Genomic DNA, 12,897 nt, shown 5'->3' with positions numbered 1-12,897 from the left:
CGTGTCACTTACCTGCGATGCTAACACTGGGGGAAAGATGGATGAGGTGTTTTCAGTATGCAAGCAGATTGAAAATGGAGGACTGGACACGGAAATGGGGCTGGACTAGACCATAATCCCTTGCAAATCTACCCATGATACAGTGGGAGTTGGAGGGAAAATGAAACGAAAGCCGGAAGAGAATAACACTGCAGTTATTATTTTTGGCCACTAGATGGAGCTGGAAACAATGCACATCAAACTGTATGGCAAACTGAGCATTATCACTGAATTTATGCTATAAAATAAACATTTAAGAGTCATTATGTTGGAGACAGAACAATAGTTATTCCACAAAATATTGATTTCTGAACTCTTCCTGAGATAAAACATTAGTATAGTTGTTTGTAAATGATTATGAACTTGTTTTCTTTGCATTATTTGAGGTCTAAAAGCACTGGGGATTTTTTTTACATTTTGACCGTTTTTGTCAGGAAAAAAACAATTTACTGCTTGGAAATTTGGAGATGTCAGAAGTTTACAGAATAAAGAACAATTTACATTTTACTCAAAAATATACCTATAAAGAGAAAAATTGAACATTTGAAAGTGGTCTCTTAATTTTGCCAGTTTTGGGGGTTAAAAAAAAATCTGAACTTTGTGAAAAAAAAAATAAAAAAATATATATATATTTCTCTACTACGGTTTGACACCCATATCGTTATTGTTCCATCGATGGCGCTGTGTATGGGCTTTGTTTGTTTGTTTTTTGTGTTGCAAGCTGTCATTTTTATTGATACCATTTTGGGGTACATCCTTTTTAGTCGCTTTTTAATGTATTTTTTTGAAGGAGGCCTTAAAATACTGCAATCTTGTAGTTGTTTTTTTTTTTTTCCTCCATATGGAGTTTACTATATGCATTAATTCATTTTATATTTTGAACAGAATTTTGGTATTTTTAAAATTTCTTTATGAATTGGGAAAAACAAGCATGTATAATTTTTTATCCTTTACTTTTAGCCCTTCTTGCTCGTACTATATACTGCAGTATGAAGTACAATTACAGCTTCATAGGAGCACCAAGATGGAGGCGATGGGGGGCCTTTTATTTTGTTAATTTTTCTGTATGATGTATCCACATAATGCAAATAAAAGCCTTGCCTATAAGCCTTGATTTCAGATCTCAATCTGGGGGCAGCACCCGCAGTACTAGACAGCCAGCCAACTTACGTGATGGGGTTAGAAATAACCGTTTAGCTTTCTAATAATTCCCATAATCCATAAATCAGTCTGGCATCTCATTCTTCTGACTTATACTCTTCTATATATGTATTGGCCTCCTAACATTTGCCATAAATACCGTGCAGTAACATTGTTTCTCGTATGTTTCAGGGCTGCTGCGGCACAAAAATCCGGCAAGTTCAAAGCTGAAATAGTTCCTGTGACCACTTCATTCACAGATGATCAGAGCAACACGACCACTATAACTGTGACCGAGGATGAGGGGGTCAGGCCAAATACAACATTGGAGGGGCTTGCCAAACTTAGACCAGCATTTAAGGATGATGGAAGCACGACGGCAGGTGAGTGCGGACCACCTTTCCATGTTGACATATTAGAATGACAGTGGAAAGTTAGAAAAGACAAGTCTCCTCTTTCTTCCCGATGGGATATAATGAAGAGTAACCTCCTGAGCGACACAGATTAATCTCATAGAAAGGGAAAACCTTTCATCGTTTTTAAGAAATCTCAAGATGGAAGAGGCCAGGAGCCATTTGGTGAGCTGCATTTCTTGCTACATGTTCACAGACTTACCAGTGGAAAAGCCAAACTTCACACGCCACAAATGCAAGCTTGTGTCCCTGTTGGAGGAAAAGTTGCAAAATCTCGAAGAGAGGTTAGCTACGTTGAAGATCATTAAGGAAGGTGAAGAGTTCTTGGACAGAGCAGAATTATCTCTTCATGTTACAGAAAGAGAAGAAATTCGAAGTGCACCTGAAGAAACAGAGGAATGGAGACATGTGACCCAGAGAAGCAGGAGGATCAGGAGGCAGTCAGCACCCATACTGCTCAGGAACCAGTACCGGGCTCTCACGCAGGAAAACGATGAAGAAATACATCAGGATAAGACTTTGCCCACAAACAGCAACCTTGTACGCCTTCAGAGTCCTCCTGGATGGAGAAAGAAAAATGTTGTGAAGAAGAAACGGAGAGTGGTGGTCATGGGGGATTCCCTGTTGAGAGGAACAGAGGCCGCTATCTGCAGACCGGATATAACTTCAAGAGAAATGTGCTGTCTTCCAGGTGCAAAAATTAAAGATGTGTCTGACAGGATATCAGGACTCTTCAGACCTACAGATGACTACCCATTCCTGCTACTACATGTGGGGACAAATGACACCGCAAGAAACGACCTGGAAACCATCTGCAGAGACTTTGAAGACTTGGGCAAGAAAGTGAAAGAACTGGGAGCGCAGGTGGTCTTGTCTTCCATCCTCCCAGTGGATGGCCATGGAACAAGGAGGTGGAATAAGATTCTGCAGGTGAACAACTGGCTACGTCGATGGTGCCGTCAGCAACAATTTGGATTTCTGGATCACGGAGTGAACTACTTATACGATGGACTACTTGCTAGAGATGGGGTGCACCTTACGAAGACTGGAAAGCATGTATTTGGAAGTCGCCTTGCTACACTTGTAAGGAGAGCTTTAAACTAGAACAACATGGGAAGGGAAGCAAAAGGCCTGAAAAAGCCATACACCTGACAAATGCTATTGAGAACTCTGCTATTAGAAGTGGAAAGGAAGAACAAAGACGAAAGAATCTAATTAATAAAAATATTGGAGAAAGAGAAACCAATCACAAACTAAAATGTTTGTATGCTAATGCACAAAGCATGGGCAACAAACAAGGAGAATTGGAACTACTAACACAGGAAAAGAAATATGATGTCATTGGAATCACTGAAACTTGGTGGGACGATACAAATGATTGGAATACAAGACTAGAAGGATACAACTTATTTGCAAGAAACAGACTTGATAAACGAGGAGGAGGTGTCGCATTGTATGTTAGAAACGCGTATATCTGCACAGAGATTGAAGCTTCAGAGACTGGGAGTTCTGTGGAAACTGTTTGGGTAAGAATACAAGGACAGAACAATGGAAAGGACACCATTGTAGGCATTTACTACAGGCCGCCTGTGCAAGCTGAAGATATGGATGAACTCTTTATGCATCAAATGGCCAAGTTCTCCAAAAAATATGACATAGTTGTCATGGGAGATTTCAACTATCCAGACATTTGTTGGGAATCTCTCTCAGGCAAAACTAACAGGTCAAGGAAATTCTTATCCTCTCTTGCTGACAACTTTATCTTCCAAAAGGTAAGGGAGAAAACAAGGGGAACTGCTACCTTGGATCTAATCCTTATAAACAGGGAGGAAATGGTTGAGTTGGTAAAAGTGGCTGGGACCCTAGGAAGTAGCGACCATGCTATTTTAGAATTTTGGATAACTAGAGGCGGAAGACCTGTGAAGACTCAGACGTCAAGGTTAGATTTCAGAAAGGCAGATTTTAAGGGATTCAGAAAGAGAATTGGAGGGATCCAATGGCTGGATATCCTTAAAGACAAAAATGTCCAGGAAGGATGGGAAATCTTGAAAAATGAAATTCTCAAAGCACAGTTGTTAACAATTCCGAAAAGAGGGAAGAATAGGAAGCATTTAAGGAAACCAGGATGGATGAACACAGAACTTAAGCACATGCTAAAAAGAAAAAAATGTTTATAAAATGGAAAGAGGGAGGCATATCTAAAGAAGAATATAATGCTGTCTGCAGAACCTGCAGGGCACAAATCAGATTAGCTAAAGCTGAAAATGAATTGAGGCTTGCAAGAGATGTCAAAAGCAATATTAAAGGATTTTGGGGATATGTCATAAGTAAAAGAAAAGTCAAAGATGCTATAGGATTTTTACAGGATGAAAATGATTAAATTGTAAGACTTTATGTTGAGAAGGCTGAACTTTTAAATTCCTATTTTGCATCTGTTTTCTCTCAGAAAGGAAATGTAACATCAACTGTTATTCACTGTCCTATTAAGGGAATAGAAGAATCCAGGATATCTATAAACAGAAAGATAGTGAGGAAACACTTAGCTAACCTAAATGAATTCAAGTCTCCAGGTCCAGATGAATTACACCCCAGAGTACTGAAGGAGATAGCAGAAGAAATTTTTGAACCCCTCTCCATAATCTTTGAAAATTCTTGGAGAACAGGAGAAGTGCCAGAAGACTGGAGAAGAGCAAATGTTGTTCCTATCTTCAAAAAGGGGAAGAAGGTGGACCCAGGCAACTATAGGCCGGTGAGTCTGACTTCTATACCAGGAAAGATCTTTGAACAAATTATTAAACAACATGTATGTCAATACCTGGATAAGAATGAAGTGATTAAACAGAGTCAGCATGGGTTTGTAACTAATAAGTCATGTCAGACTAACTTAATTTCCTTCTATGATGGTATCACTGATTGGGTGGATCAAGGAAATGCTGTAGATATAGTATATCTTGACTTCAGCAAAGCATTTGACAAAGTCTCTCATACAATCCTTATTGAAAAAATGACTAAGTATGGAATGGACAAGGCAACTGTTAGGTGGATTCATAACTGGCTTAGTGATCGGACCCAAAGAGTGGTCGTAAATGGCTGCACATCCAGTTGGAAGAATGTCTCAAGTGGGGTACCACAGGGCTCTGTCCTGGGCCCTGTATTGTTCAACATCTTTATCAACGATTTAGATGAAAGAATTGAGGGTAAACTGATTAAATTTGCTGATGACACAAAGCTAGGAGGGATAGCTAATACTAGAGAAGAGAGAGAGAGGATTCAAAAAGATATAAATAAACTGGAGAAGTGGGCAGCAACTAACAGAATGGTTTTTAACAGGGAGAAATGCAAAGTACTACATCTGGGCAATAAAAATGAAAAAAGATATAGAATGGGAGGAATAGGGCTAAGTGACAGCACATGTGAAAAAGACTTGGGTACACTAATAGATCACAGACTGAATATGAGTCAACAGTGTGATGCAGCAGCAAAAAAGGCAAATGCAATTCTAGGATGTATTAACAGAAGCATACAGTCTAGATCACGTGAAGTCATTATTGCCCTCTACTCCTCTTTGGTCAGACCTCATCTGGAATATTGTGTCCAGTTTTGGGCACCACATTTTAAAAAAGACATCAACAAACTGGAGCAAGTTCAGAAAAGAGCGACCAGAATGGTGACCGGTCTGCAAACCCTGTCTTATGAGGAAAGGTTGCAGGATTTGGGAATGTTTAGTTTGCAAAAGAGAAGACTGAGAGGAGACTTAATAGCTGTCTACAAATATCTAAAGGGCTGTCACATTGTAGAAGGATCAACTTTATTCTCATTTGCACAAGGAAAGACTAGAAGCAATGGGATGAAACTGAATGGGAGGAGACACAGATTAGATATTAGAAAAAACTTTTTGACAGAGTGATCAATGAGTGGAACAGGCTGCCAGAAGTGGTGAGTTCTCCTTCAATGGAAGTCTTCAGAGGCTGGACAGACATCTGACTGGGATGATTTAGCGAATCCTGCTTTGAGCAGGGGGTTGGACCAGATGGCCCAGGAGGTCCCTTCCAACTCTACGATTCTATGATTCTATGACCAATCGCAGCTCAAGCGGCAAATTTCAGGACGAATATATGTCAAATTTTTTACCGAAGAAATACCTTTATTTGCCACGAGATTTGGTTTAAAAGCTGAATATCGTGGAATCACCTCCTGTTATTACCAGGAGAATCCGCTTCTTATGTCTCAGTATGGGTATCTGTGTTGGAAGTTTAATGGATACGTATGACGACCCTAACGATTTCTTCTTTCCAACTTTTCCATCCCTGCAGGCAATGCCAGCCAAGTCAGTGATGGAGCTGCTGCAGTTATATTAGCCAAACGCTCAGCCGCTGTCCAGCTGGGGCTTCCCATAATGGGGGTGTTAAAGTCCTTTGCTGTGGTTGGGGTTCCCCCAGACATTATGGGGGTAGGACCTGCATATGCCATACCAGTGGCATTAGAGAAGGCAGGTAAGGTTTCACCCATTATGGCTTAGTATTATTATTATTATTATTTATTGTTATAGCGCCATTTATTCCATGGCGCTTTACATGTGAGGGGGGTATACATAAAAACAAGTACAATAATCTTAAACAATACAAGTCATAACTGGTACAGGAGGAGAGAGGACCCTGCCCGCGAGGGCTCACAATCTTCAAGGGATGGGTGATAATACAGTAGGCGAGGGTAGAGCTGGTCGTGCAGCGGTTTGGTCGATCGGTGGTTACTGCAGGTTATAGGCTTGTCGGAAGAGGTGGGTCTTCAGGCTCTTTTTGAAGGTTTCGATGGTAGGTGAGAGTCTGATATGTTGTGGTAGAGAGTTCCAGAGTAGGGGTGATGCGCGAGAGAAATCTTGTATGCGATTGTGGGAAGAGGAGATAAGAGGGGAGTAGAGAAGGAGATCTTGTGAGGATCGGAGGTTGCGTGCGGGAAAGTACCGGGAGACGAGGTCACAGATGTATGGAGGAGACAAGTTGTGGATGGCTTTGTATGTCATGGTTAGGGTTTTGTAATGGAGTCTCTGGGCAATTGGGAGCCAGTGAAGGGATTGACAGAGGGGAGAAGCTGGGGAATAGCGGGGGGACAGGTGGATTAGTCGGGCAGCAGAGTTTAGAATAGATTGGAGGGGTGCGAGAGTGTTTGAGGGGAGGCCGCAGAGCATGAGGTTGCAGTAGTCAAGGCGAGAGATGATGAGGGCATGGACTAGGGTTTTTGCAGATTCTTGGGTGAGGAATGAACGGATGCGTGAAATATTTTTGAGTTGAAGTCGGCAGGAAGTGGAAAGGGTTTGGATATGTGGTTTGAAGGAGAGATCAGCATCAAGGATTACTCCGAGGCAGCGAGCTTGTGGGACTGGGGAGAGTGGGCAGTCATTTACTGTAATTGATAGGTTCGTAGGGGGGGTCACGTGAGATGGGGGAAAGATGATGAATTCTGTTTTGTCCATGTTGAGTTTCAGATATCTAGTGGAGAAGAAGGATGAAATAGTGGACAGACATTGAGGGATTCTGGTTAGTAGGGAGGTGATATCTGGTCCAGAGATGTAGATCTGTGTGTCATCAGCATAAAGATGATACTGAAAGCCATGAGATTCTATGAGCTATAAGTGACTCTTGCTTCTTTCACCTTTAAAAATGGCAAAAAATGTACCATTGGGGTTGTCCTAGTTTAATTTCATTGACCGTGACTAGTTCATGTGCATCTACCATGTTCTGAAAGTCGGGAGTTTAGGATTTATCCACTGGAGTGCTGTCACCTAATGGCTAACATCAGATTACAACATACATACAGGGGGACAGAGGAGGGTAGAGGACATCCAGTAGGATAGGACGGCCTTTTGCAGAGTGGAAGTCCCAAATTATACTCCAGAAGACTTCTGTGATTGCAAAGCATGTAAGGAAAGAAGGAAGGAGCTGGAATCCCACCCGTCCAATACTTCTTAAGTGCGGTATGCTCAAGGTGTGAGATTAGCTCTCCTCCAGAAGATGTAAACTATTGTGCCATCTGTAGGTGGCTACGCTGTATGATGTTTCTTAACTTAGTATTTTCGTTTAAAAGTGGGTTAGATAAAACACCTTTTTTTATTCCAGGCCTCACGGTTCACGATATAGATGTGTATGAAATTAATGAAGCTTTTGCCAGTCAGGTAAGTGCTTTCATTGACATTAATGTATCCTGTTTGGATTCTGTCACCTTTTTAGGCTGGGGTCACATGATCGATTTTCTTTTTTTAATTAAAGTAATTTTTATTGAATTTTTCAATACAAAAAGGAAAAAACAAAGAAGAAAACAACAACCCGCAATAGAGGAACATACACCTCTAATCCCGCTCTCCCCTTCTCCCCAGTTTACAACCCTAATGCAAACAATATTTTAATGGTAAAATGGTATAGCTGATTACTTATAGTGCCGCTCCCAAAATTGTTACAGTAGTACAAAGGAAGATACAAAACAACAGGTTAATATTAGTCTCAATTAAAGAGCTACATATCTGAAGTCTCCTTATTGTAACCCAAATCAAATTATAATCTAATAATCTCTGTCAGTCAAATCTTGTTCCAACTTCATATCGTCGTATCAAGATAGACCCAACCTGAATCCACACATGATCGATTGTCAATTGACAACTAATTACATTTGCTCAGATATGAAGAAGAAAAAAAATCTCTATTTTTTTTTTTTTTTTTTTTTTTCACAGAGCCATAAACCTGAATGGCCAAGTGAGATGTGATAATTGGATGCAACTCATGCATGCTGCAGTTTCTTTTCTTGGACAAACTAGGTTCAAGGAAAAAAATCAGACATGTGCACGGCCCCATACGATAACATGGGGATGAGAGCGATCAGTCGTAACGACAGATAGTGCTCATCCGCTTTATATGGTTGTGTACACCCGCCCTTGTAATCAGCTTTCATTAGAGGCACTGTATATCACATGAGCAGATCCATTTGCGCCCTAACCATTTTTTTTACTTTATCTCTTGGGCTCCTCTGCGGCCGCACAGGTTGTACCAATGAAATGTCCGCTCCTGGTATAATCATTGTATCTAGTGAGTGGAATATTTGGTGGCCCGGTCCTTCTTCAGACTAGGACATCCTATTTTAGATCTTCATACAGTTGTGGCCAAAAGTATTGACACCCCTGCAATTCTGTCAGATAATACTCAGTTTCTTCCTGAAAATGATTGCAAACACATTCTTTGGTATTATTATCTTCATTTAATTTGTCTTAATTGAAAAAACACAAAAAGAATTGTCCTAAAGCCAAATTGGATATAATTCCACACCAAACATAAAAAAGAGGGTGGACAAAAGTATTGGCACTGTTCGAAAAATCATGTGAGTCTTCTCTAATTTGTGTAATTAACAGCACCTGTAACTTACCTGTGGCACCTAACAGGTGTTAGCAATAACTAAATCACACTTGCAGCCAGTTGACATGGATTAAAGTTGACTCAACCTCTGTCCTGTGTCCTTGTGTGTACCACATTGAGCATGGAGAAAAGAAAGAAGACCAAAGAACTGTCTGAGGACTTGAGAAACCAAATTGTGAGGAAGCATGAGCAATCTCAAGGCTACAAGTCCATCTCCATAGACCAGAATGTTCCTGTGTCTACCGTGCGCAGTGTCATCAAGAAGTTTAAAGCCCATGGCACTGTGGCTAACCTCCCTAGATGTGGACGGAAAAGAAAAATTGACAAGAGATTTCGACGCAAGATTGTGCAGATGTTGGATAAAGAATCTCGACTAACATCCAAACAAGTTCAAGCTGCCCTGCAGTCCGAGGGTACAACAGTGTCAACCCGTATTATCCGTCGGTGTGTGAATGAAAAGGGACTGTATGGTAGGAGACCTAGGAAGACCCCACTTCTTACCCCGAGACATAAAAAAGCCAGGCTGGAGTTTGCCAAAACTTACCTGAAAAAGCCTAAAATGTTTTGGAAGAATGTTCTCTGGTCAGATGAGACAAAAGTAGAGCTTTTTGTGCAAAGGCATCAACATAGAGTTTACAGGAGAAAAAAAGAGGCATTCAAAGAAAAAAAAGACTGTCCCTACAGTCAAACATGGCGGAGGTTCCCTGATGTTTTGGGGTTGCTTTGCTGCCTCTGGCACTGGACTGCTTGACCGTGTGCATGGCATTATGAAGTCTGAAGACTACCAACAAATTTTGCAGCATAATGCAGGGCCCAGTGAGAGAAAGCTGGGTCTCCCTCAGAGGTCATGGGTCTTCCAGTAGGACAATGACCCAAAACACACTTCAATAAGCACTAGAAAATGGTTTGAGAGAAAGCAATGGAGACTTCTAAGGTGACCAGCAATGAGTCCAGACCTGAATCCCATAGAACACCTGTGGAGAGATCTAAAAATGGCATTTGGAGAAGGCACCCTTCAAATATCAGGGACCTGGAGCTGTTTGCCAAAGAAGAATGGTCTAAAATTCCAGCAGAGCATTGTAAGAAAGCCATTGATGGTTACCGGAAGTGGTTGGTCGCAGTTATTTTGGCTAAAGGTTGTGCAACCAAGTATTAGGCTGAGGGTGCCAATACTTTTGTCTGGCCCATTTTTGGAGTTTTGTGTGAAATGATCAATGTTTTGCTTTTTGCTTCATTCTCTTTTGTGTTTTTTCATTTAAGACCAATTAAATGAAGATAATAATACCAAAGAATTTGTGTTTGCAATCATTTTCAGGAAGAAACTGAGTATTATCTGACAGAATTGCAGGGGTGTCAATACTTTTGGCCACAACTGTATTTCCCAGCTGTTCACATTCTGAGCGCCTTATCAATAAACTCTGGATTTTGTCTTCTCCAGGCTGTGTATTGTGTAGAGAAATTAGGAATCCCATTGGAGAAAGTTAATCCCAATGGAGGAGCCATAGCGCTTGGACATCCCCTGGGCTGCACAGGTACCAGGCAGACGGTCACTTTACTCAACGAGCTGAAGCGGAGGGGTAAACGGTACGTTTTCTTTTCAATAGCCTTTTATTAACCTATGCCCAATTTTATCACTTTTGTAATCCTAGCAGCCTCTGACTAAACCCACACACTTTGTTTTGCAGGGGTTATGGTGTTGTATCAATGTGCATTGGCACTGGCATGGGAGCGGCTGCTGTGTTCGAGTATCCTGGAAACTGAAGGCTGTAATAATCCGAGCCTTGTCTCATCACAGATTCTGACCCGCCATACTCTTGCTAAACACTGGTTTCATTTGGTACTAATTCTACATGAGTACAAATACCCTTCTTGCGCTCTCTTGCCGGTAACAGTTCTTTGATTAATTTGGAGTTAAGTCTTAAAACCATAAATGTCCCTTGAAATTGACCATTAATTACCCCCATTACCCATCTGTCACCATATTACATTCCCAGGACTCCTGCCATCACGGTCTTACTTTAAATACTGGTTACTTAAGGAAAGGCTAGATTATGCTAAAGGGGTTTCTCGGATATATGTAATCTTTTAATTTGTAGGCTTCCTCTGCTTCAAAAAGAACAAAATAATTCACTTTCACCCCTGCTGCCGCCCTTGGTCTTTTATGTAGACAGCTGCAGGCAATCACTAGGCTTAGCGGTCATGACTGTGTTGTCAGTATATGACTCAGCTTAGTGATTGGCTGCAGTGGTCACATCTTATAGTCATGATATCACTGCTGCAGCCATGTCAATAAAGACCAGAGGAAGAGACTGTTCTGGAGCAGTTGGGGTTTTACATGACTTATTTTTAAGCAGAAGATGCCTAGAAAACAAGATAAATATCTTAGAAAACCCCTTTAAATTTCAGATTTTAGCCATTTAGCCTTAAAAGATTCCATCTTCACACCAATAATTATTCCAGATCATCCAAACATTTGGGAGCTTTGATACGTGCTGCTAACAATGTGCTTTTTTAAGTCTAATTATGTTTTACATGAATCTGAAATTCTAATTCTGGCTGCATATACAATCCCCGGTGTCGCCTCCTGCTGTATAATAACTGAATGTTTTTGATACTAATTGTGAAAAGATAAACACTTTTTAACGTTTGATTACAAATAAACCTAATTTTCCTGTTTCCATATCTCACAATCATTTCTGTGGAAAGTGACTGCACTATCGAAAAAGCATAGGAGTCACTAATCAGTGGTGTGTCCAGCAATCCGAGGCCCCTGAGGCCATCAACCTCCATAGACGCAACCGATCTCTGTTTTGCACTACTGATATCTTCAGGAATGTGTAGATGAAATTTTATTAGTTCTTCAATTATTGAACCCACAGCATAGAGTTTACTGACAAATAACATCTGCTGCTACCGAATACGGAACTGGGTCCATGTGAAGGGCAACAGCCGCATGGTCTCTGTGAACCCACCTGGGGACAATGGCTGTAGAGCGATGCCGAATATATCGGTGCTGTATAAGCTCTTAGATTTTGTTTTTTGTTAATTTTATATATTTATTATATAAAATTAACAAAAAACAAAATCTAAGAGCATTAAAAAAATTCCCTTATGATTGCAATATAATCTGCTCCTGCTATATTTGAGTGAATATCGATGATTTTTCCTGAAACGTTACAGGACATAATTTATGTGGATAAAAATGATTGCATGACTGAAACTTAGAAGAAATTCCACCTATGTCACCTACAGTATAAATTGTTACATTTTAAAAAATACAGAAATTAATTGTAGAAAAGACTTTGCAGCTATGCATTCAGTAACGCCTCATGTTTCTCATCATAGGATCCTCGTCCTTTAATGTGTAACTTCAGTGCCTTCTCGCCCAGCATGCCGTGCACCGTGACTACAGTCTCGTAGTCTTTATTTGTCCTATGAGGATAAAATATAAAGGTTGTCATATTATACAGTATGTGTGTATACATTTACAGAAAAAGCGTGTTGGAAATAAACACCCCCCCCCCCCATGTACATTACACCAATGTTGGCTGAAACCACCAATATCACTGGATGCAACTGACACTCTAATGTGTACCAGGGTGCGGCCAACTGATTGTCGGGGACGATATCTATCAGGCATGTTCGACTTCGAACTGCTGGTGAGGAAGGTAAAGCACCAGATTCTGGGCACCTAATGTGATGCGCCAATTCTGGGACGGTTTTGGGCTTCTATTATTTGGCTCGGTATGGGCCATTAACCATGGACCGTCCCAGCCTGATAATAGAAGCCTGCAGCTGTCTGCTTTATCTGTGCTGGTTTTAAAATATAAAGGGGAACCTAACAACATTGTTTTTATTAATGCAGAACTGTGAAGATCAAAAAAACTTCTTGCTATTTCCAGGGGGCA

At 40.8% G+C, this 12,897-nt stretch overlaps 2 protein-coding genes across 4 annotated transcripts in view; one reads left to right on the top strand and one right to left on the bottom strand.

Annotated features, from left to right (window-relative positions):
* Window positions 1-11,665, top strand: part of ACAA1 (acetyl-CoA acyltransferase 1) — a 61,651-nt gene extending 49,986 nt beyond the window's left edge. The window contains exons 8-12 of one of the 2 annotated variants that reach the window (XM_073581482.1): window positions 1,372-1,562; window positions 5,906-6,085; window positions 7,706-7,761; window positions 10,428-10,573; window positions 10,675-11,665. In XM_073581482.1, the coding sequence (XP_073437583.1) occupies window positions 1,372-1,562; window positions 5,906-6,085; window positions 7,706-7,761; window positions 10,428-10,573; window positions 10,675-10,750 (649 nt within the window). In that variant the 3' untranslated portion in view covers window positions 10,751-11,665. Of the gene's footprint in view, window positions 1-1,371; window positions 1,563-5,905; window positions 6,111-7,215; window positions 7,241-7,705; window positions 7,762-10,427; window positions 10,574-10,674 lie in introns of those variants that run through there. The other variant, XM_073581483.1, reaches the window with a different exon arrangement.
* A 158-nt stretch (window positions 11,666-11,823) lies between these two features.
* The window catches only part of DLEC1 (DLEC1 cilia and flagella associated protein), a 121,817-nt gene continuing 120,743 nt past the window's right edge, over window positions 11,824-12,897 (bottom strand). For both annotated transcript variants that reach the window (XM_073581481.1, XM_073581480.1), the window contains one exon: window positions 11,824-12,421. In XM_073581481.1, the coding sequence (XP_073437582.1) occupies window positions 12,298-12,421 (124 nt within the window). In that variant the 3' untranslated portion in view covers window positions 11,824-12,297. The remainder of the gene's footprint in view (window positions 12,422-12,897) is intronic.

This window comes from Dendrobates tinctorius, unplaced genomic scaffold (assembly GCF_039654945.1).
Source record: "Dendrobates tinctorius isolate UK_male_01 unplaced genomic scaffold, ASM3965494v1 ptg000070l, whole genome shotgun sequence".
NCBI lineage: Eukaryota > Metazoa > Chordata > Amphibia > Anura > Dendrobatidae > Dendrobates > Dendrobates tinctorius.
The sequence above is the reverse complement of the archived record's forward strand: the minus strand, read 5'-3'. Positions and strand labels throughout refer to the sequence as shown.